This window comes from Orbicella franksi, chromosome 5, assembly GCF_964199315.1.
Source record: "Orbicella franksi chromosome 5, jaOrbFran1.1, whole genome shotgun sequence".
Lineage (NCBI taxonomy): Eukaryota > Metazoa > Cnidaria > Anthozoa > Scleractinia > Merulinidae > Orbicella > Orbicella franksi.
This window is the reverse complement of record NC_138149.1, coordinates 33769389-33794400: the sequence shown is the minus strand read 5'-3', so window position 1 is coordinate 33794400 and position 25012 is coordinate 33769389. Positions and strand designations below refer to the sequence as shown.

Sequence of the window (25012 nt, the reverse complement as noted above, 5' to 3'; positions counted from 1 at the left end):
CAAATGAAAGAAAGAGGAAGTGGACTGAAAACAACGTCCAACGAGTTTATGGAATCTGTGTTGGAAACCCGTTAGGAAATGATCTTCCACAATGCCTTGTGTACCCTCCTAGAACGGCCGTCCCAGAAGAGTGTATTAAAGTTGAGGATGTTGCCACGTCGATATTTAGAAGAGATGGGTCATACATCGCACAGCTCTTGGAAGGGAATTATTTCACCAATGCTGCAAGAAGCAGAATCACCACCAACCTTGAGCGGGAAGTCAGAGATTATGTTTACACCTTCATGTACCCTGAAGAGTACACTCTGACGGAAAGCATTGCTGCTTCTTGCAGCATTGGTGAAAGAGACTCCCATAGTAGCACAAGCGGTGACGAAGAACTCGACGACAGCGGAGATAAAGATGAGTGCCAGTGAAAGTTGCATTCGAAAATAACAGTGTTAAATACTTCTTTTCAGTAGCTACAAATGCTTTTTGTCGCCAAACGTTTTTTTAAAGCAGAAGGAAAGTTTGTAATAAATTTGTATCCTGCCTTCTATATTTATTCTATAGCAATTTTTTTGATATTCCAACATTATGCCATTTTAAAGTTTAACTAAAATATTTCACGTGACCCCCCCTTTTTCCCTTATTTTTTTGGGATGGCCCCCCCCTCGAAAGCCATTTTTTTTCGCATGGCCCCCCCCCCCAAATCCCACCAGCCCCCCCTACCTTGTAAAAAATGAACGGTTCCTAAAGCTTTTTTTATTTCAAAATCTTTCAACATAGCTCAAACGCCGGTCTTTACCCACTTTGGTGAACACGAAAAAAGCCATTTGACATAATCTATTGTCTATACAAATTGAAGCAATCTCATTGGTTGCTATGCATAGCAAAGAATTGTGATTGGTCCAGGAAAATCATGCCACTGTCAAACTTGACTCGAGCGTCGCTTCTCGTGGAATGAAAACTTACAGCGAAAGCAGAATTGAACTACGAAATCTACAAATCTTAAAGAAAATGCTGGATAAGTCAAGTCAGTTTTTGTCATCAGAGCAGCCCTGTGAGCCGAAAAGCTTGGATGTTGCCTCGAATATTGCAGGAGTTGAAAAACTATGCTCGGAAAACTTGTGGCTGCGGTCAGCCTGGAGGCCATTCGATTCGAGTTTTGAATGAAAGGAGTGTTAGTCATGGTGGAAATTTGTGTCCTCTGTGGTTAGCGATTCTCAAATCAGTTTGAAATAGTGTCGGAGACACCTTTTAGCTGCGATATAGTTGGCCGTGAGCTGTAGTGAGCTATAGTTTGCTCGTTGCTGTGCCCTGAAACGGACTGGAACATTCACATCGGAAAGCAAGGTTATGTGTTTATTTTAACTGATTTTAAGAAGTGGTTTTGATGTTTCATTCCAGACAACCACTGTGTCAACAATTATTTTGAGACTGAGAAAAGTTCAATGCTTTAAATAAATTAATCTCATAAACATTTTGTTTATTGGGTTTGTGAAATGCGAGATAAAGCAATGGTTCTCGGCTTACCAAGACTAATTTTGTGTTTGGTTTAGTCTTGCTCGACTGCCGACTGAGACTGAGACGAGTATTTTTTCTGAGTCATTTTCTAAAACAGAGATGGCTTTATCTTTCTTCTTCCTGCTAGACTATGCTTCTGGTAGCTGTTCAATGCCTGGACAAGACTTTCTTGTACCTTATCTTTTGCGCAGTCATGTAAACTATTATCTAAATTCTCAAAACTTTCCGCCATTTCTAAAACACAGAGGGAAAAATTTTGAAATGATGACGTCAATCATGCATCTGTCCTCTAATAGATCATAGGCAAGAACCAATCAAAATGCGAGAATAACTTGGGTTATTATATAAATAAATATATATATATTTGAAACAAGTAGTAGTGCCACATGAAAGTACTGGTCAACAGCTTTCATTTGAATGGTCACACAGACCATGGTTTCATGTCTAGACCTACATTGTAAAATCTAGAGAGAAATATAATTTGACTTGCATAAAGTCTCACCTTGGTCTGACAGGCAAAGATCATGACAGAAGCACACACAAGCTGAAAGAAATACAATAAAACATCATCAACTTGAAGCCATTTCACTTTACCTCTAACTGCCGCCCGGGTGCAAAGAAAACCAAATTTACAAGCTTGCCCTTGCAGCCCTATAACTATCAACAATGTCCTACCCCAAAAGTCATTTACACTAGTTGCCAAAAAATTCCTTACTAGCATGATTTTAAAATCAATACAAAATTGAATGAATAATTTAATACAATAATTATATCTCTTACAATACATCTTTAATTTGAATTTCTTTACAAACTTGTCCCAAAGATTTTTACTTGCCCATCAGGCAAGCAAAGGAGGGAATCCACGTGCCCAACAGCAAAATCACCAAGCCTTGAAAAACTTCTGAGCACCCTGATAGCACTGTGAAGTTAGCACATCTTAGCTTAACCTTTTTAAATAGGACGGCATCAAATGGACAAATTAATTAATTATAGTTACTTACAGTTGTGACACCCATCATGATCAGCACAATGTTTGTCTCATGGAAGCTGAAGGTACAGAAATCAAATGTTCAATGTAGGGCACTCCAATAAAGGAGGCTTGGATTCTCCTTCTTTCCATGCCATCTATAATTAATTTAAAGGTTCTGCCCAACATTCATATTTCTTTTTGGGATTTTAGTTCTTCTATAAACATTAATTCTCAAAGCTTACTCAAATGACCATACTGAGCTGAAGCATTGTTATTAGCAAAATATGTTACTAGCAAAATAAAAAATAGAATATTTGAATTTAACATTTTCAAACCCATTAAATTCAAATATTCAATTTTTTTATTTTGCTAGTAACATACACTGTATTTTGCTAATAACAATGCTTCAGCTCAGTATGGTCATTTGACTAAGCTTTGAGAATTAACGTTTATAGCAGAACTAAAATCCCAAAAAGAAATTTGAGAGTTGGGCAGAACCTTATAAAATAAAAGCAAACACCAAGTGAGAGCAGCCACAGAAAACGGCTTCACCATGAAAACATCCAGATGTCTGTAACAGATTTATACAAGTGATGTAGAGCACAGTTGTCAAGTACGGAGTTAAACATAATTACTACCACTGAGGTTACACTATCCTTTCCAGCACTTGTCTTAGACAACACAACATAATTTCCTAGATTATATCTAATTAATACCACTCAAACCCTTTCTGGGAGGCGCTGTGGCCTCATGGTTAGTGCACTTGTCTCCCGATCAAGCAGTTCAGGTTCAAGCCCCGGCCGGGAACATAGTGTTGTGTTCTTGGGCAAGACACTTAACTATCACAGTGCCTCTCTCCACCCTGGTGTATAAATGGGTACCAACAAATTAAATACCGGAGGGTGACCCTGCAATGGACTTGCATCCCATCCAGGTGGGAGTAGAAATACTCCTAATTGCTTCATGTTACAGAAACTGGGATAAGCTTCAGCCTGATGGGCCACTTGGCTCGCATGCAGACTCAAACCCTTTCACAACTCAGATATTTTTGAACCACGAAAAATGTTACTACCACAAATTGAATACCTATAACATGACGCTAATAATTTCATTCTAAAATTTGCCATACCTGGAAATTACTCCAACAAGATAAGACAAAGACAAAGTCTAAAAGAAATGAAAAGTAAATCACTGTTCACTGTCAAGAACAACAAAGCCATTTGGCAACAATGCTTTGTTTACATACTAAAGAATGATATCATTTATGTTAGTATAAAATAAGTTCTCTAAACATAAATATGGGCTTCATTTAATATTTTTTTCATTACTTAACTTGTACTTACAAATAGTGCCAACAAAATGATGTTGGATGGGTAGCTTCTCCTAAAAAAAAAATTATAATAAGCATTAATTAACATACAATCATGTACACTCTATATTTTTACATCTAAGGGCCTAAAGACAAGCAGTCTAAACAACTCAAGAGTACGCTATTCTTGACTGGTTAATGGAGAAGCAGAATTTCATTTGAGACTATGTTCCTATCTATGTAACAGCATTTGCAGAAAATTCCAACCGAGTATTTTTTTTTTTGTATTCTGAAGGTGACAAAACTGATTGAAACTAACCTCACTCCTTCACAGCACACCAGAACAAAATACAGTACAATGAAGACCACACTGAAAACAACAATAAAATGAGAGAATGATGCTTGTATATCGCAAAACTGGAGCTTCTTTCTTTCAATGATGTCTTTTTAGTTTCTTTCATCCCTGGTCTCCCTTTCCATTGTTAACTCAGCATGGCAGGTACCCATAGTTACCACTCTGGGTACAGTAATACATGTCGTGACATAATAATTTTAGAAAGAGGAACCCAATAGACAAGCTTGGTCAATAAAGGATTTATTACATGACATAATGAACACTATTTTCTTGCCGAAAACAGGGGGTAATCCTGAATAGGTAAGACAGCCCCATATTGCCCGCTCAGGTAGCCAATCACAGCACAGGACTTGCCTGCTTGCAGAGTTAGCCATATGATAAATAATTAAAGTTATTCTACCTTTAGTTAGTCACTAGACTGTACTTACTATGCTGAAATGTACAAGCCCAAGTTGTTCTGTGCAAAACCTTTCACTCTATCACTACAAATGAAAAATATTATAAAATTTTCACATTTGGAAACACCTATAAATGTAAATACTTAACACAATCAAAAAGAGCATTTCAAGGAAGCACTTACAAGCATTTAAAATACCAGCTTTTATACTGATTTGTCATGGTCAGTGATTTATCACAGTAACATCAACTTCAAGTTCACAATAATTTAAATTATTGAAAACTAGATCATTGGATAACTGAAATTCAAGAGTTTTCATTGGCTTAGCCATCATGGTATATGAGCCGTTATACCAAGCTCTACAAATGCGTAATGCCAACCCTCCAAGTTGCAACCATTTTAGTCGCCATGGCGACTAGAATTTTGGAGCTGGCGACTAAATTAGAATGCAAGTCGCCAGTTTGGTGACTAAAATTAACGTGAGCTATACGTCAGGAGCTCGAGCGGACTATCATCCGGAGTGAAAAGAAAAACGTTCTGAGCATTAAGAATTCACTTTGCAAAGCTAGTTGTTGTGGGATTTTAACCAACAGAAATGAAGACTGAATAAAATGAAATGTTACACGGTAAACAAAGATCAAGGAATTGCATTCAGTTGAGCTTGGGACACGACGAGATTCGTTCCACTCGACTGAACTTTGGCAGGTGACAATTTTACCTGGAGGCGTGAGACAACGCACACAATCCGGTCATTTGCCATCGAAAAGAAGAGGAATTGCAAAAGCTTGGAAAGCTTGACGGTGACAGGATCCACAATATATTTGAGAAACATCCAGATGTATTTGAGAAACGTATTTTATTTCAGTGGACACGAAAATACTTTACAGCAAACTTGTTAACACAAGCACGGGGGATTCTATAAATAAAAAAAACTGTGATGAAAAGCAGCTCGCAGTTGTAAATAAATTTCACTTGTGTGAACGAACCTGGGTTTATAATGGTAATTGAACTGAGTGGAGTGCAATTTGGTCTGAAATCATACGCGTGATTTCGAAATCGAACGAGTGCGTAGCGCGAGTTCGATTTGAAATCACAAGTATGATTTCAGACCAAAATTGCACGACATGAAGTTCAATTGCCACTTTATTAGATCCATTTTGAAATCGCACAATTTTATCGCCTTAATTTTTAGACTTTTGGTGTATTGTTCCAGTAGCCGGTTTCTTAAAAAAAAAAGCGGAACCGGAAACGCCTGTACGTCTCATTTAGTATACAAAACGATGTCATGTGACGAAAACTCATCCGAGCATGACAAAGAAACAAGCGGTTTTGAAGTCAGAACGAAAATAGTCTGCTTCAGGTATAAAAGTTCAATTCTCGTCGCTTGAATCAATGATGGAAGGTCTTTCTTTCTTCTGTGGTTGAGGCTGAGACTTTTCATTGTCTTTGGAGAAGGAATTTGAAGGTGCATCCTGCGTAATTCTGCGATGGATTTCTTTTGAGTTGTGAAACTCCCTCGAGTGCATGATGCCCAGTGGATGGTACGTTTTTTTCTTTCATACCGTTTAATGGCATGATTTTAAGGGAGTCCAGCTCGTTATCATCTCCGTTTCTTTTTGTAACCTCGGCGAAGGACTCAATACTCAGGACCTTGTCAAGTTCTTGCGGCGCCATTTGTTTCAAGATATTTCCAAGATGGCGGGACTAACACCAGCTTCGTAAGACGTTCATTCATTCACTGTTTTGTGGAGCGGGGTGTATTTTGACTATGTTTATTCACAGCGACAGAGTTGAGCTCTTTTGTTGCTTCGTTTGAAACTACCAGAAACCTGGAAACATCTATCTTCTTGAGATGGCCCTGAATTTGTTGTTGTGTGGTTTTCGTTTGTTTATGTTTTACTGGACTCGGTATCATACGGATTTTGAGCAGATGTTGAAGAAAAATCGCCAAAATATTCATCAAAATGGACACTGAAAGTTGGAAACTTCCATTAAAGTAGGTGTTCAGCCTGAAGGAGCTGATAATCGTCATTTAGAAACTGTAATTAATTACATTCGTCAAGTTTTTTGGAAAAAAAAACCACAATAACAACAAAGTTTTGGCAATACTAGTTGCTAAATTCTCCACACAATGGCTTTTTGCCTTTCATTTTCCTGAAATTTTATTCTTTACTTTAAACTAATATTGAAATCTGATTTGTTGTTTTGTTTTACTGTCCCATTCTCAATGGCTGAGAAAAAGATGCGATTTAAACCAAAAAATAGTGCGATTCGTGAATAAATCGCACCATTGAGAGCCAATCAGATTGCAAGGATAGCCAGTGATTTCAAAATGGATTTAATAAATTTTTAAATTGTCAAAGATTTCATCGATAAAAAATATCCGTCTTAGTGATTGCCCTAAAACTTGTGAAACGGTTCACATATTAAATTCTGTCCATTTCAATACAGTCTTTCATTTTCTGATGAAGTTTTATATCGTTTGCTTATTCAAGCAGAAAACAAGGTTGAACATTTAAAAAAGATCATAAGTGATAAGGCAAAAATAGTGTTCACTTTATGGTCTCAGCAAGAATTTGATGCCGCCTTGATAAACATTGGAAAACTTTCCGCCATTCAGCTGCGAATGAGGCTATCTTATTTTAACTTGGTATAATCTGTGTCGTTTGCACTGCTCCTGTTGTGTGAATTATAAATGATATACACAAATATTTCTGTGTTTTGTGAAGCAACTTTTTTTCTCAATTTTCATCAAATATTTTCGTGGGAAAAATGGCGGTAAACATACGTTTCATTCATACATGCTCACGCTTTTTGATGGTTGATTTCACAACCAGCGCCAGCAGTGAAGGAATGGTTCAAATCCTCAAAAAGATCAAGAAGACCATTTCTTCAATCTGAAGTCTATACCACATGTGGTTTCTAAGTTTTAATGCAGAAATATGGATTTCTGTGTGCTGGCTGTAGACTTGTAAATATGTATTACTAGTATAGATTAAAAACAAAAAAAACTTTATTTCATAGCATGAAAGTTTGAATTGTTTGGAGTGCTCAAGTCATTCCTAAGTTACCATTTAAGTGTGATTATAAAATATTAAAAATTCAAGCAAGAGTTTATAATGAAGATAGTCTGAACCTTTGGTTTTTGATATTTGTGGTGTCACTTGTAAATCGATGGAGCTATTTGAAGGCAGGTACATTTGCATTATTATAACCATTGTTAAAGATTTATTGAAAGTGAAAGCCAATCAATTTAAAATGACTGAATGAGAACTGTGATCAACTCACAACACTGTTGCAATAATATAGTACTTTTTCATTGTGATCAGAAACTATTTCATTTTATCATCAATCATTCCAATAAAAACATATTTGAATCAACATTAGGTAGTTCTTTCACTGAGGTGAAGGTAAAGTCTGCATGCGAGCCAAGTGGCCCATCAGGCCGAAGCTTATCCTGGTTTCTGTAGCATGAAGCGACCAGGAGTATTTAATTTCTACTCCCCCCTGGATGGGATGCTAGTCCATCGCAGGGTTACCCCCAGTATTAAGTTCGCCGGTACCCATTTATACACCTGGGTGGAGAGAGGCACTGTGAGAGTAAAGTGTCTTGCCCAAGAACACAACACAATGTCCCCAGCCAGGGCTTGAACCCAGACCGCTCGATCCAGAGACGAGCGCACTAACCATGAGGCCACCGTGCCTCCCACTAGTTCTTTCACTGAACTGGACTTCAATTTACTTGGTGGTTCAAGGAAAATGTTATTAATAATACAGTTAGATAATAATAAGATTATTATTTATTATTAATTATTAATTTATGCATATATTTTGGCGACTAAAATTTTTCACTGGCGACCAAACCTGAACAGTCAGTGGCCAAATGGCCACTAAGGAAGAAAGTTAACTTGGAGGGTTGAATGCATAATTTTTTGGGAATGTTTTGATTATTCGTTAAGTCTAGTTTTCTATATTTTGGGGGAGTTTTTAATAATATTCCACTCGCACTTGTTGGATATGAGATGATTATAGCCAACTCGACGCTACGTGCCTTGTTGGCTATCTACCATCTCATATCCAATGTGCACTTGGGGAATAATTGTTACATAGAACATGATCAATGTTATTAAAGATATGATTATAACTGGTCTTTAATTTGTGTTGTTGTTGTTGGTGGTGCCTGTCTGTCTTTCTGTCTGTCTCTGTCTGTCTGTCTGTCTGTCTGTCTGTCTGTCTGTCTTGAGAGACAATGGAACTCTGCATCTGATTGAGTGGTTGAGCTGCAGTGCCTGTGGTGTATGATCACCAAACCATAACCATTCCATTCTTACCTGAATAGGAACAAGCAAATAGCTGCCACAGTTGTTAACAGTTGTAGCATTAGGACAGCAAACACCTGCAAAAAAGGTGTACTACATAATTTGAAAACCATCATTAACTATCTTTACTTTAAATAACCTTTTGGGAACTGTTACTTGGAGTCTAAATCTACTATGGCTATTCATTTGCAGGTGGCTTTCAAAACAGCGAAATTTTTCACTCAAAAAGGCATGGTAATCCATCCTTTGTTCAATATTTCAAAGCCTAACAATAATCCTCGCTTAAGAAACTGAGTAAAGACAGATAACTGTATTAAAAAAACAAAAACAAAAACAGACGCTACTGAAAACTCCAAAATAAAACAAAACACATCTTTTGTGATTGCTATTGCAAGCTGGGATCATTTTTATCACATTTTGTGGACATGGTAACAAATTCTATAAAATGTATTTAAATATAGATATTTTGAAAAGCCAGATCAAAATGATGAAACAGGGAAAGTTCTGAAAATTTCTCTATCAAGTTTAATAAATCAGCTGAGCACTTCAATTGAAATAGCCATTTTCAATCAAACTTTTTCCATTATTAATTCAGGGTATTAGGTGATAAAAAGTTTGGTACCTACCTGAACAGGGTCCTAAAGAAGGGTGACTGAGATTGACACTGAGCTAATTAATCAATCTACACAGCTGTTCTACCCAACTTTTCAACCCATATTAACTTGAACCTTGCACATTAGTAATGTTAGAAATTAACATTATATTAACAAGGATAATCATATTCATGACATACTCACCCGCCGAATGAATCCTGTGATCAAATTATATACAGCAAACAGAGAAACAAAAGAGATTTAAATTTTTAGTACCAAGTATATTACAATAACAATGCCATAAACAGCTACTGTTTTTAATAATAATAATAATAATAATGATAATAATAATAATAATAATAATAATAATAATAGTAATAATAATAAGATAACCTTGCTAGGTACAGCACACATTTTGAGGAGGGTGCTATCAAGCTAAAAACTGGCTATCCCCTAGTGCCCCAGGACCATGGTTTGGTCTCGGCCCTAAGGACTCTAAGCAAACATTACGTGAGGACGATAATAATAATAATAATAATAATAATAATAATAATAATAATAATAATAATAATAATAATAATAATAATAATAAATCAAAAGTGGAATCTTTCAAGGAGACTCTCTCTCTCCACTCCTGTTTTGTCTTGCCCTTGCTCCACTGAGCTCATCACTAAAGGCAACCACTTATGGGTATGAAGCCCAGGGTAGAACAATCAGCCACCTCTTTTGTATAGACGACCTAAAAACATGTGCAAAAAGTGACAGCCAGCAAACCGGCCTACTCAATATTGTAAAGACATTCAGCAATGATATCAAGATGGAATTCGGGCTGGACAAATGCGCTAAAGCCACATTCAAAAGAGGAAAGCTGACAGAAACTTCCGATTTACAACTTGACATTGACACCTGTATCAAGGAACTAGACCAAGAGAACACATATAAATACCTTGGCGTGGATGAAGGTGATGGTATACAGCATGCCAAGATGAAAGAAAGAGTGAGGAAGGAATACTACCGCAGAGTAAGGATGGTCCTAAAAACGGAGCTCAATGCTGCCAATAGATTTGAGGCAATCAACACCTTAGCTATCCCAGTGGTGACCTACAGTTTTAACATAATCGACTGGAAGATGAGTGAAATCAAGAGGTTAGACACAAAAACAAGAAAACTACTCACCCTATCAAAAATGCATCACACAAAAGCAGATGTAGACAGACTCTACCTCCCAAGAAATGCTGGTGGTAGGGGTCTTATCCAATTAGAAGCCTCCTACAAAACAACCACGATAGGGCTCGATACATACCTAAAGAACACTGATGATGCCCTAATCGAACTAGTGCAAGAACATGATGGTAGAAAGAAATTGTACTCTATACAAAGGCAAGCAGAACAATTCAAACAAGAACTAGACCTAACAATACCAGATAAACAAGCAGAAGAAACAACCACCAAATATGCAAAGAGAACCAAACAAATGGCACGAAATAAGACCCAAGAAAAATTAACAAAGCAGTGGGAGAACAAAGCCCTACATGGAAGATACCCAAAGAGAATAAAGGAGGCAGATGTTGACCACCACAAAAACAACCAGTGGCTCAAAAGCAGTGGACTGAAGGCAGAAACGGAAGGATTCATAATTGCAGCCCAAGACCAAAGCCTAGCTACCAGATCATACCACGCCAGCATTATCGAAGACGGTACTAGCCCCCTATGCAGGATGTGTAACAAATACGACGAAACAATTGACCATATCGTGTCTGGGTGTCCTGAACTTGCGAAAACAGAATATACCCACAGACACGATAAAGCAGCCGCGTATATACATTGGAAACTCTGTCACAACTATAATATAAAGACATCAGAAAAGTGGTATGACCACGAGCCGCAAACAGTTACAGAAAACGAGGATGTCACGATATTATGGGACATGCCAATACACACAGACAGGAAAATAACAGCCAACAGACCCGATATAGTGATTAAAGACCACAAAACGAAAACCTGTAAATTTATTGACATGGCAGTACCATCAGACAGAAACACATCCGTGAAAGTCAGTGAAAAACTATCCAAATATAAGGACTTGGAAATCGAAACAAGCCAAATGTGGGGCATGAGAACGGAAACGATACCAGTTATCATTGGAGCACTTGGAGCTATCAAAAAGGGACTAGAAACTTATCTTGGAAGAATTCCCGGCCAATTAAGCATCAGTGAACTACAAAAGATAACCTTGCTAGGTACAGCACACATTTTGAGGAGGGTGCTATCAAGCTAAAAACTGGCTATCCCCTAGTGCCCCAGGACCATGGTTTGGTCTCGGCCCTAAGGACTCTAAGCAAACATTACGTGAGGACAATAATAATAATAATAATAATAATAATAATAATAATAATAATAATAATAATAATCGATATTTAAACAGGGTGACCCCTTCAGTCGCAGGACTGGTATCAACGGGGGCCCTGTATAATGTAAAATAAAAAGAGCATGTATAAATAATATATATCTATAAAAAACTAACTACATTAAAAGATACGCTAAAATGTTTAAAAAATTAAAAAGCTTAAAAAGGTAATAGCGTTCTCATAAAAATTGAATATCGAATTGAAAATGTTCTAAAAAATAATCTAAGAATAATAAGCAATGTATTACAACAAGGGAATGAAGTAATCACACTTGAAAAACATAAGGAAAACACTGATCTAATTAGTGAATCACTGTATTGGAACAAATAGGTATCATCTGGGTGGTTGACGCTGGAAGGAAGGAACCACCCTTACAAGTCAGGTTCCCCTCCCGTTTCATTCATTGTTTTGAGAAACAACATGTATCTTTTGTTTTGGCTTCAAGAAAAGAACTGCAAAGAAAGCTGCTAGATAATATATTTTTGCATACATTATTTCTCGACCAAGCAAAAGCCAGCGAAGAGAGGGCAATGATTATCAATAAAATTGGTTGGCTGGAATCTAATATACTCCTTTAGAGCACACACCTTTCTCCCGTGCATACTTTGTCAAGTTATAATACAGGTGAGCTACACCACTAGTTTGAGCATGCACAATGTCTTGACACTCAAAAAGTGCTTGAGGCACTGCGCTGAACAGTCTGTTGCACCTTGGTCTTTTCTGTGCACTTTTTTCATGTTCTTAAAATTTGTGTCAACTTGTTATAAATGCAAAATGTACACACACATATATATATTTTTAACCCCAGCATGCAGATAGGGTAACCCACCTACCCGGGTAACCCTAGCTGCCTCCTAGACACGACTAAGAAAAAAAGAGGAAATGTCAGAGTGCTAGGATAACCCGCTTGCTAGGGTAACCCTCCTTCTTGTAAAAAGACCCTTAGAAAGGACATCTGTTACTTGCATGATCATATGGGAAATAAATTAAATATTAACCTCATTTGTGCAAATCAAATGAATTGTAGTACAAGACACTTTCACATTTATCAAATCAAATAAAAATTAAAGGTTAAAACATATAGACTGTAAGTGTACCGTATTAAACTTCTGATTAATGAAACAACAGAAAGACGACATTTCGTGTCTCAGTCAGACAACAAAAGCTTGCATGACGTAAGACGTTAGAAAGAGGAACCCTGATGGTCAAGCACGTTTAGTACAACTTGCACAGTCTTAACAGAACAAAATAAGACAACCATACCAAGCCTGATGGATTTGTCGTTAAAACTGACGATGGGAGAGAATTCCGATGAGCCATATTCCACATCAGGCGAGGAGTAGGTCGGTGGAGGCGGTTGAGCCGAAGGAATAGGTTGTGTTTGGTACGGGTAATTTCCATATGCATTGGGGGCTGCTGGCTTGCCTCCCGTCCCCACAGCCGATTCGTATGTCGGCGGAGGAGGGAAAGCTGGGTTGGAAGCTACCGTTTCAACGTCCGGCGGATAGGCAGCTTGGATGGAAGGCGGAGGGTAACCAGAACCATAGTTCATCATTGCTGGCGGAGGATATTGACTCATAGGCTGCTGTGATGGGTAAGGTGGTTGGTTGTTACCTGGTGGATGCGGAGGATTTGTCGACATAACCGCTTGTCAGATCAACAACGTTCCCACACTATCAAAGAGGAGATAAATTAACTTCGAGGAATACGAAGCTGGCTGTGAGGAAATTTGGCACCCCAGAAGACTATGACCGTCTCGCCAAATAATGCAATGGGCGCCAGCTGCAAGGCTGGAGCTCTTTTCAGGTCGTGACGTAAGTCACGTGGCTCATTACATTCACGTCATTCATGACGAACAATATTCGCCCAACATTTGTTTCCTTTCAACTTTGAACTGTTTGATATGAATCTTGAAAGTTTCAAAGGATTTTAAAATATACACGCCACGATCGAGAAAATTTAATAAGTGCCCGTTAAATATGAGGTGAAATTTTTGATAAGTGAAAATTGAATAAGATGCCGTACTTTTAAGTTGTCGTAAAACTTTCGTTTAAGATGGTATTTAAGCTTATATTTGATAAGTTTACTTTGCTGTTTTGCAGAGGATGGGTAGCTCAATGTACCAAGAGGATTTAAAACACTGCATGCAGAACTGAAAGGAAATTTTCCACGGTTTATCAGTTTACGTCATTGTCATTTCTGTTTTGAGAAGTGACCGGAGGTTACATAATTAATGTGTGCGCATGCATGTAGAGTATTTATTTTCTCCTTTTGTATCTAAGTGGGAGCAAGAAACTATGACTACGTTGTGAGGTAAAATACTATTGTAAGCCGTTCAAACTCTCAAAATGGTGAAATATAGAACGACTGAAAAATGTTTAATCCTCTCGTAACAGTATTGACCGACTACCCACTCCAGTGAAGGCCGGAAGAACAAGAACAGGAAAATAAATATATCTTATTAGATGTTTTGGTGTGTAGTATCGCTGTATATTTTTACGAGTTTTGCCGTATTTTGACGAGTCCGTAGGGCGAGTCAAAATACAAACAACGAGTAAAAATATAAAGCGATCCTTCACACCAAAACATTCCGGGGGGTACTCCCAGAAAAGTTGGGTAGGGGTGTGCGGCCCACTTCCCAAAACACTTACCCTATTTATGACCAAAATCTGCGATTTTTGCTACCCTATTTATGACCTGGCCAAAAATTTGATACCCTATTTATGACCGTTGCGGCTGGCACAGTTACCCTAAACATAAGTTATGAAGGGCTTTTGTTGACGGTCTTATTAATAATGACGAAAAAGTAGCTTCATCTAAGGAACATACCCAATTCAAGACTAGAGTGCTAAAACCATACCCTATTTAAGACCAAAATGGCCAAAATCGATACCCTATTTATCATCAAAACGATTGAAAAACCCTACTTTTTGGGGCCGCACATACCTATACAGCCCATATAAGGGAGTACCCCCCCCTCCACCCGGGCAAAACATCTAATAAGAGATTTATTATCCAACTGCTGTAGTCAATAAACTCATCAATGAAAGAGGGAGAGTGTGACAGTTTTGCGTGCGCGCGCCGACCTGTACGGCAAACAAGTTTTCCACTGTACAAATAACTGTACAATATCGCTTTATATTTGTACTGTTATTTGGACGGTATTCGCTGCAGTTGGATAATAAGAGTTGAGTGGAGGCAGCGTGGTCGAGTGGTTAGGGCGCCAGACTTGAAATCCAGAGGTCGCGGGTTCAAGTCCCGCTCTGACCACTTAGCTGGAGTTGTTTTTCGGTAGACCCTAGTTCAACTCCTCGGTCATGCTTGTAAATAGCCAACTGGTCTGCCTCCCGCCGGTTGGGATTTTTCAGCCTATTACGTTTAGTTGATATATTTGCTTCCTTCATTTAAAGTGGCATGCCTGTAAATTAGCTAGGTGTAGCTAAGCGCATTGACCACTATAAACAACAACATTTGAACATTTCAGTTGGATACTGCTAATGCTAATAGCGAATTTCATGAGGAATAACTAGTGCCCCGTGGGGTATTCCCTATAATGGCCTGTAAGGGGAGACTCCGCTCGAAAGGCGTACTTTTTCAGTACGGTATGGAAATATGTTGTTTAGGTATTTAAAAGGGCCTTTCGAACAGATGCACCTTTTAGCTGTATCTGGTAATTCTCGATGTTCTTCTGCAATATTGTTCATCAGCTTCATTCTAAGGGTTTAGAAAAGGGATGCAGTCAGTGTTCTTTAGAGATTATGTGAAAGGGGTAACTTGTTTTCAATAAAAGGTATACGAAAGAGGTTTTCTGTCAAAATGTTATACAAAAGGGTAAGGGGTTGGATCTCGAGGCAGAGCCTACTGGGTACCCCCCGAGTCGATGCTAGGAGGATGCTAAGCTGTATTTTAAAATTTTAACTCTTCCATTAGTAAAGGTAAATTACTGAAAATGAAATTAATCTGCAGACTTTTCAGTACTGAATGATCTTTATTTCATTATTTTTCCTTATTCTTGTGATAATAACAGTAATGTTCATCCTTTGGAACACTTTTAATACATCGTTTGAATCGTTTATTCGTTCCCAAGCATTGCACGAGCTCAGATGTGCTGTCATTGAATTGATGAATTTTGCAGAAGTTACTGTTCTCCAACACCTTCGATTTACATTGATTCTGGAACCGATTTAAAGCCTGACACGTCGACAAGTGAATCTGTTCTTCCACAGTGCGTGCTCTTCGTTGAATTTCACGTTCCTTTTGTCTCCTGTTCCTCTTTTTGTGGAGTTCAGTCAGCCTTGCTTGCTGTCTTCTGAAACCTTGAATTTTATGTACATTTTTCACACCAAAGGGCTGTTGTTTACGCTTCCCTAGTTTCTTTCTGTAAAACATTTCTTTCCAATACCTCCTTTTCTTTTGGGATTTGTTCGGTAATCCACTGTTGTGTTGTTTTGAATTATTTTTCGTTGGTGAATTCATCCGCCACTTTTACTGACTGATTCAACCAGGCACAGATGAAGAGTAGAGACTGGGGATGAATTTAGTTTTCTCGTTCCCAGAGCCCACTTCATTCAAAGAGAGAGCATGGCTGCTCATGGTACTGTTCGTGGAAAGCAAGTCTTTTGCGATGTGTGTGAAGTCACTTTGCCTTCAGGTAATAAGTACGGCTGTGAATATAATGCGTGAAGGCCGTGACAGGCTTAAGCTTTTACTGACATGGGGTTGTCACAATATGTTTTGGACAATCTGGGTAGAAGGAAAGAAAGTCCCATGAAACTTGAATCTGACCTGAAATCTGACCTCGGTTTTGTCCACGTACGTTTAGCAGAGCTTTTCCTCCTATGTCCATTCAATATCTGTAGTTCCTAGTCAAGGAGCATGGTAGGTAAGGTTAAGTCTGCATACGAGCCAACTGACCCATCAGGCGTTTCTCCGGTTTCAGGAGTATGAAGCTACTACTGAGTATTTCTACTCCCCCCTGGGTTACCCCCAACATTAAATTCACCAGTAGCCATTTATACACCTGGGTGGAGAGTGGTACTATGAGAGTACAGTATAGTGTCTTGCCTAAGAACGCAACACCATGTCCCTGCCCAGGGCTTGAACCCAGGCTGCTTGAAGCATATATAGTCAAGTGCACTAAGCCACTGCCGGTGGCACCACCTAGTCAAGGAGCTCCATGTAATACAGTCGAGTTTTTATTACACAGGGTTCCACAGTACAAATATACCAAGTACTGTCAAAAAATTCACCTAAAAATCAGAGGAAGAATATATTAATTCTAGCTCATACATACGTTTTCTTAAATTGTTTTGCAGCCTCATTGTTGCCGACCCACAATAAAGGGAAAAAACACCAAAGGTTGTTGAACTTGAAACAGGAGAGAGAGAGCTCATCTAGAAAGAGTATTTACGTTCGGGGTTTTCAGAACTCTGGATCCATTGAAGAAGACTTGGCTAAATACTTTAATGCTTATGGAAAGGTCTCAAACATATTCTTGGACAAAGATAAGGTAAATATTTCAAACATGAAGATCATCACTTTGCCATTTTGTGGCATTTTAAAACCTAAATATGGCATGGTGTTGTCAATTTGCCTGGTGCCCCGCCTTAATGAAACCCCTAGTATTGTCATTTGTTTTTCTTTTTTTGTGATGGTTACTGATGCGCATAGCTTTGACAACAAGTACTTCTTTTAGAAAATTCACCATCTTAAATTAACTCAAGTACTTCTTTTTGGAAAATCGTAAAATATCTAATTTAGTCAAAGTGGCCTAAATTATAATTAATTATTACTTGGCCTGTCAGTAATATTTATTATTTCAGTCTGCACCATGCTCACAGAGCAGAAGTATGAAGTATTATGCTGCTGTTTATAAAGCATGGAAAATAAAATGATGTTGTCTTTCCTCATTCCATTTATAAGGTTTGTATTTGGAATGTTCATTGGCAACATATATGAAAAAAAAAATTGTAAATAATGTTTACTGTTAGTAATATGCCAAGTGGACAGCCGCTAAAGAAATGTATCGGCAAGGAAGTGGTGTCTTAAATTAGGAACTACATTACTAGCGTACTTCTAGCTTCATGCACTACATGAACTGAATGATGTTCAGTTTAACATTGAACCCTTGGCACCCTTAGATTCTCTTTTTGTCAATTTTGGGAGTGAAAGGTTCGATTTTTGTTTCTTCCTTTTCAAGGGAGTATTTGCTATCGTGGAGTTTGCTGATGAAGAAAGTGTAACCGCCGTACTGACTCTGGAATCCCTACCTCTCTTTAATGGCAAACGGCTAACAGTGAAAGAAAGAACTGTAAATAAAGCAGCCCTTCAGGTTAAGGTACAAAACTCAAGGAAGCGCAAACGCCATGACTCACAACAAGACCCAGAAGGCCAGCATGATAACACAGAGATGGCTCCATTTTTGTCTGAGGATCTCATTACCAAACTCAAGTCATCTCCTACGGTAGGTGGAAGTTGCATTCTTGTACATATATCATCACCTGGATGATTATGAAAGCATTGATTTTCTTTTGTCGTAGCTTAGTTTAAGATAAGGTTAGGTAGTACTGTTTTTCATACCAAGCAAGGCTGTTGCTTGTAATTTTCTCAGTTGGAGCTGGTGCTGAATGGCATTTGAAGAAACAGTAAGGGCAGAGATAATAACAAGCTTGCTTGCATAAACTTAGTACCTAAAGTTATGTTGCTACCTGCTATCTTGAACTCAATGAGAAATAGTCAGGGATGTCGGGGTGTGTGTGTGTGTGTATGAAGGGGGTGGGTGGCTTGAAGTAGAAGATATTAAATGACTGAAATAGTATATTCTAGGGAAAATGATTTGAGTTTGAGATATGAAGGAGTCTGAGATAACTGATTTCAAGATAGCGAGGTTCTGTTGTATTTCTTCAGGAAATATATAACAATAGCAGTGAAGATCAAAATCTAGTAACTAAAGGTGAATCTCTTGGTTTGTAAATTATGCATACATGCACTCACCCTCTTTATTTAATAACATTTGGATTTTAATACTATTTGTTTACAGGTTGAGGAACAATTAAATTTGTTGATGCAGCACTTGTGTTTAACTGATGAGGACATCAAGTTAAGAAGGCTGGTTTGTCAACTGTTACAAGAAGTGTTTGCTGAAGTGTATCCTGGTGCATCAGTGGTACCTTTTGGTTCTACTGTTAGTGGGGTTGGCTGGAAAGGAAGTGACTTGGATGTCTGCTTACTGACAAGTGTTGCGCCATCTCAGTGTGAAGAGACTGGTGTTGATTACTCTTTAGTTATTGACATGTTGCGTAGCTTTGCTCCAGGCTGTACAAACATCATACCAGTCTTGACTGCTAAATGTCCTCTTGTCAAGTTCACACACCAGCCATCTGGCCTGTCATGTGATCTGTCTGTGAATAACAGGTATTTGTGATGTTCTGACTAACACTTACTAAAATTAAATGGGAGGTTTGTATGGGTTAAGCATTTTTACTTAAATTGTGAGCACATTCTAACTGAAGGAAGTCAACTGAAGTATCTCTCATGTAGACTAGTCATTACAGTGGCAGATGTTAAGTCCATTCCATTTAATAAGACCAGAGGTGGATAAGACTGGATATATGGCTTATCCATGCTGCTGCATCAGGTAATTACATACTAAACTGCTGCTCCTGGATGGGATGTTTTCCTTGCATATTACTTTCTTGTAGTTTTTCGAGTTGTCCTTGCCAGTTCTCATTCACAAGGTGTGGTGGCTCATGGCTAGTATTCAGGGCTTCAGATTGAGTAGTCAGGGTTTATATGTGGAGCAAGTTTTTGGCTAGACAGTCACCGGTAACTCTCACAGTACCTCTCTCTACCCGGGTGTATAATGAGCCCAGCCAATAGTCATTTCCTGGCCTCTCAAGAAAGAAATCGTGTACCCTCAGGCCATTGGAGCATATAAGATATCATTTTGAGCACTTCACCACTTTTCATTTTTTTTCAGGCTTGGTGTTGCAAACTCTGATCTTCTTCACTGCTACATGTCCCTTGATCCCAGGGTCCCTCAGCTGGTGTTTATTGTGAGAGCCTGGGCAAAAACCAAGGCTCTCACTGCCGGAAGACACTTGACAAACTATGCACTCACCCTCATGGTGTTGTACTTCCTGCAGATACAGAACCCAGCTGTTATTCCCTCCTTGCAGCAGGGATTTGACTCATGGATAAAAGAACAATCAAATTCATGTAACAATGAAAGTCATGGCCACCATGAGTCGCTTGTTCAAGAGCTCGAGTCCAAGATGATTGACAACTGGAACTGTTCATTCTTTGCAGATGTTGCCAGACTTTCTTCATCAAATAATAACAAAAGTCTGAGTAAGTAATAAATATTGATATATGTTTGGCCCAGTTTAAATGAAAGTTTTTAATTAAATGAACAGAGCAATCATTGTTAACAGGTCAAGAGAGTAAAGAAACTGATCACATTTACATGTATATGTAGGTATGGTTAAGTCTGCACTCCAGCCCTGCGGCCCATCAGCATGTAGCATGTATCATGTGATTAGAACTATCTTTCTACCCCTTTTCTACTAGTCCATCACACAGCTCTCCTACTATGAATTCTCTGGAACCCATTTAATAATTAATTGTGGTAATAATTTTAATAATATAACAATAATTGTTATTATTACAGGCGTGCCTTATTGATTTAATGCACACCTAGGCACCTATTAGTCAAAGCTGGACTGCTTGATCTGGAGGCTAGCCCAGTTATCCATTAGGCCACCCACCTTGTAATGTCATGTTAAATATGTACTGGAATGTAATCAAATTCTACCAAGTAGCTGAGTCATTGAGTCACTATGATCCTTGTTGAATCTCTGATTGCATTTTATACAGTCATCCTCCATTCAGTGGTAAGTTGTGTGAGAGTTGTTATTACCCTGCCGTTAGTAATTATTGTCTCTTCAACAGGTCAGCTACTGGAGGAGTTCTTTTACTTCTTTTCAACTGACTTTGACTTTGCTAATTGTGTGGTCAGTATAAGGCATGGTCATAACACAAGCATTACGTCAGTATTAGAGGAGTTAAGGGGTGCAGATTATTTGAAAACAGCTGAGGGCAGAAGCTCTGTCACAATGAAGGATGACCCAACTTGTGAAAAACAATCAACAAGTGAAATTATTTTATTAACAGAAAAAATTACTGAACAACAGAACGTTCCACCAAGTTCCAGTATTACAAGTTCTCAAAGTGGTTCAGGGAGCAGCAAGCGAACAGAGTTCAAGGTCTCTCCTATGTGTGTTCAGGATCCATTTGAACTTGTACACAACTTGACGCAGAACATAACTGTTTCAGCACTGAAACATATTATTGAATTGATGAAAACCGCCCATAGGATTTGCACCAATCTTAATGGGAGTGGTGATATTCCAAGTAGCAATACAAGCAAACTGCTTCATTTGTTGACAGTTTGTCGATATTCCAAGAAAAGAAAGAGTTCTCACTGCCACTCTTTCTTTGTTGAGTATCAAGACATCAGTCTGCAAGCATTTGCTGGATCACACAATGTCAAGTTAACTACACCCAGGGAAATTTTTGTTTTTATTATAGATTCTTTAGAAAGAGAATTTGGATTCAAATGTAAAAAGAAATCATGCAACAGTGAAAAGGATTCAGACTCAGCACAGGCCACCCAACCAGTCAAAGTGTCACAGGCATCCCACTTTCTTGAAGATGCCCCTGCAGGACGTTGTACAGACAACGGAAAGAACTCTAATGCCTTTGAAGAGAGAGATCAAGCTAGAAAATCAGAAGAAAATGATCAAATTGAGGATAATTTATCAGCCATTTGCACTGCTCTTGAGAATACATGGACGCATTGTCGCAGAGAAAGACGCAAATCATTACAACCTCAGAGACTGCAAAGAAATGACAAGGGGGAAACTGCTGGAGAAGATTCATTGCTGGAAGACAAATCAGAGCAAATGTTCCCAGGGAAATTTGGGGAGTCCACACTTCAGATTTCATCATCCTGTCAGCAACCTGAAAAGTTTGCAAATGTCCCCATGGTTGCCTCTCCGCTTCTTATTTTTCAGCTGACTGTCAACAGTCCACCTGGAAAGGACTCAAAATGTGGTTGTACTGTCTCAATGCAGCATGCTGAAAGTAGCGACTTCCAGCTGTTTGGGAACTTCTTCTCAGCTTACAAGAATTACTTCATGGGCTTGATGATAAAGTAAACAAATAGCTTGTTACACTTCACTTCTGGAGTGCTGAGGTTCATTGTTAAAAAATATTTCCAAATTTATACTTTTGGCAGTTATTGAACGTCATGCAAATAGCACCATCGACAGATCTTCTGAATAGCTTTAGTATGAACCCTATAAATATCATCCTTGTCCTTTTCGAACGCTTTCCGGATAGTAAACTTCCCTTCTGTCCTCTTTGCCATGTTAAAACAGGGTTCAACCAATTCTAAAAGGCACTTTATCGAGAAAATACGGCAAGTAGAAATTTTTGCAGTCTTAACTGACAGAGGATTGAGACCCAGATGTTGTATAAGCCGCCATGAAACCTTGCTAATAATCTCTCTTCCAATCTGACCGGAAGCAATGGTCACGAGTGACCATCGCTGACGCGGATAAATAACTTCATATGGACAGGTCATAAATAAACATCACGAACGATTAGTACACGGATCAGGAGGTGACTCCTTACAAACACAAGAGTGCCTTCTCAATAAAAACAAACAACGCTCAATCCATAGAAAAAACCAAGGAGTGGATGAAAGGCATAGACAACTAAAAGGAACTAAATCATCAGGAACGAATCCTCCAGGGAAACAGAGTTGGATACGCGCATGCCTTACTCAGCAAAAAAAAACAACGGCCGATCGATCAAACATAGCCTGTGAGCAGGCTCACGTTTGGAGAGCTAAATGCGAGCGGCTTAGGTGCAAGCACGGCATCTGAGGAAGTGACTCCCTTCCTGGCCGACTCGCTCCTTGCCGCTTGCGGGTGTGACTCAAAATTAAAAAGTGAGCCTGCATACAGGCTAGACAGACTGTTCACAGCCCTCTAGTTTCTCGTATTTTTACTCTATCGTTGAACGCGCGGATAGAATCGCGAGAGAACCGGACGCCAGTGCAAAACGGGAGACTTGACAGGGTAGGGGATGGGGGACCGAGAAAAATATTCTTCGTTTGGCTCGCTTCGCTCGCCTGCCCACCCCCACCCCCGCGTGCTTTGCGCTCGCTTCCCTCGCTCTTTCTTTCCCAAAAACTTGGACTTCCCGATAGCGAAAAATGCACTTTCTGCATGTGAAAGAGAAACAGAGAAAATGTTGGCACATTTAATTATTCTATTTATTTTTATTTAAATATTTTGGACCAGTTTGAAAGTCAAGCCTACAGTCTTACCAAGTCATTGTAAAAGAGACGCCCTTAGACCCTGATAAAGCTCTGGGTCTAAGGTCACAAAGCTCTAGACATAAACTTCAAATTAGCTTCTGCTGCTTAAATGCTAAATATTATATTTGGTTATGTGGACAGAAAAATGTTCTCTCAAACTAAACAATTTCTTACTGCATTTAAAACATATCTAAACCATGTCGAGGGACACCCCCATGAATAAAATGTTAGACTATATCTATATACATACGTACAATGTTTAAAAAAAAAATCTAGATTAACCAAAACAACAACAACAAAAACCAAAAAACCCCTCAAATTACTCTTACTGCTTTTCAAAAAATAGATATTTAATCACAGACGTGGATACAAGATTTTAGAGGAGGTTTGCGATACGGACCATATTGGGTAGTCTTCTGTAGGGGGATGGGGGGGGGGGCATCCTCCCCCTGGAATTTTTAAAATTGAAGTCCTGCTTTCTGAGGCTAAGTTGGCATGTTATAATGTCTAACTCTTCTTTAGTTTAAAGGGTTCGACTGAATCCCCCAAACTCCCCCAGATCCCCCAGCATCAGTATCTCTAGCTGAAATTGGCAGTCTATTCCATTCATGGATAATTCAATTAAAAAAGCTATATTCAAAACTATCAGATCTACTCGTTCTCCTTGTTATTCTCATGATCTTAGCATTTTCTGAGTAAAATTTAAGTTGTTGATATAAAAATGTTGATTTTTAATAGCAATAAACAGGAGTTAAAAGTCAGCTAGTAATGAAATAATTCAAGGTATTGAAGTTAAGGCATAGAACACACTCACAATCTTTGATTACTGCTAGTAATAATGATGATGGTGATGATGATAATGGTGATAATGATAATAATAATAATAGTAATAATGATGACGATGAAATTATAATAATAATAACTATAGCTTAATGACAATGAAGAGCCTGTTTTACCATAAGTTTGAAGTTTGTCAGGTCCTCTCTACCAACTATGGTTTTACATTTACTTGCATGTTAGCCTGTACTGACTACAATGAATTGGTATACCCTCTTTCTCACATTCTGCTTTCTTAATTTTCGTGACATAGAAAAGCTGAAGAAAATGGGGCTTCTATTAGTTGCAGTCTATCTTCAACCTCAGCCAGCGTGACCCCCCCAACCAATACACAACAAAGTCAAACTCAATGAAGATTCCCTTCTGATTTAATCAAAGTAAAAGTACAGTTACATAACATCTTAATACTATTAGAATTGTGCAAGATAAACTATTCTGATATATTTCTTTCATTTACATAATTTTCAAGTACTTCTGTTGGTTCAGAATCGTGGGATTAAACAGAAAGTGTCTAGCAACCAGTGGTAATTTTGGTATTTTTGACATACCGTAATCTTTTTCAAAGATTTACATGAGTGTAGAACTTACTGAAAGTATAACATTGGCCTGACTGAAAATATCTTAAAGAGAAAATGACAACTGACACTGGATAAAAATGAGTGACTTACAACTAGCCTGTTAAATTAGTTTTAAACAGTCATCTATGCCAAGATGACTGATAGTTATATGTAAGAATCATACCATGTTGAATTCATAAAATTAAGACTGCAATAAGCATGTGCACTGCGAGCATTAGTGGCTCTTTGAGGAGTAGACACAGCATTTTGGTTAGAAAATAGAGCATAAGTTGAAGCATTTTAGTGGGTAACGGTATAATGTGCAGAAGCCTACAGTAAGACTTGTAGTCACTAATGGTTGCCATGTTGTAGTCC

The 25012-nt window shown here is 38.4% G+C and overlaps 2 protein-coding genes across 2 annotated transcripts in view; one reads left to right on the top strand and one right to left on the bottom strand.

Moving 5' to 3' along the window:
• Nucleotides 1-13657, bottom strand: part of LOC145488445 (protein lifeguard 2-like) — a 16747-nt gene extending 3090 nt beyond the window's left edge. Inside the window, exons 1-9 of the mRNA XM_081467319.1 lie at nucleotides 13121-13657; nucleotides 9654-9667; nucleotides 8869-8933; nucleotides 4569-4622; nucleotides 4105-4155; nucleotides 3820-3859; nucleotides 3606-3643; nucleotides 2508-2553; nucleotides 2009-2050 (exon numbers count right to left, since the gene is read on the bottom strand). Coding sequence (XP_081323445.1) covers nucleotides 2009-2050; nucleotides 2508-2553; nucleotides 3606-3643; nucleotides 3820-3859; nucleotides 4105-4155; nucleotides 4569-4622; nucleotides 8869-8933; nucleotides 9654-9667; nucleotides 13121-13499 — 729 coding nt within the window. The 5' untranslated portion in view covers nucleotides 13500-13657. The remainder of the gene's footprint in view (nucleotides 1-2008; nucleotides 2051-2507; nucleotides 2554-3605; nucleotides 3644-3819; nucleotides 3860-4104; nucleotides 4156-4568; nucleotides 4623-8868; nucleotides 8934-9653; nucleotides 9668-13120) is intronic.
• Nucleotides 13658-16352: 2695 nt separating this feature from the next.
• On the top strand, nucleotides 16353-24985 carry LOC145488426 (speckle targeted PIP5K1A-regulated poly(A) polymerase-like). Its single transcript, XM_081467294.1, has 6 exons — nucleotides 16353-16508; nucleotides 17173-17366; nucleotides 18057-18320; nucleotides 18897-19270; nucleotides 19836-20206; nucleotides 20807-24985. The coding sequence occupies exons 1-6, from the start codon at nucleotides 16439-16441 to the stop codon at nucleotides 22072-22074; spliced, it is 2541 nt and encodes an 846-aa protein (XP_081323420.1). The 5' UTR covers nucleotides 16353-16438; the 3' UTR covers nucleotides 22075-24985.
• The last annotated feature ends 27 nt before the right edge of the window (nucleotides 24986-25012 follow it).

Coding starts and splice junctions, on each gene's coding strand:
- LOC145488426 (XM_081467294.1), top strand. CDS start 16,439: ATGGCTGCTCATGGTACTGTTCGTGGAAAGCAAGTCTTTTGCGATGTG. Junction 16,509..17,172: donor TGAAGTCACTTTGCCTTCAG/GTAATAAGTACG, acceptor ATTGTTTTGCAG/CCTCATTGTTGCCGACCCAC. Junction 18,321..18,896: donor AACTCAAGTCATCTCCTACG/GTAGGTGGAAGT, acceptor ATTTGTTTACAG/GTTGAGGAACAATTAAATTT.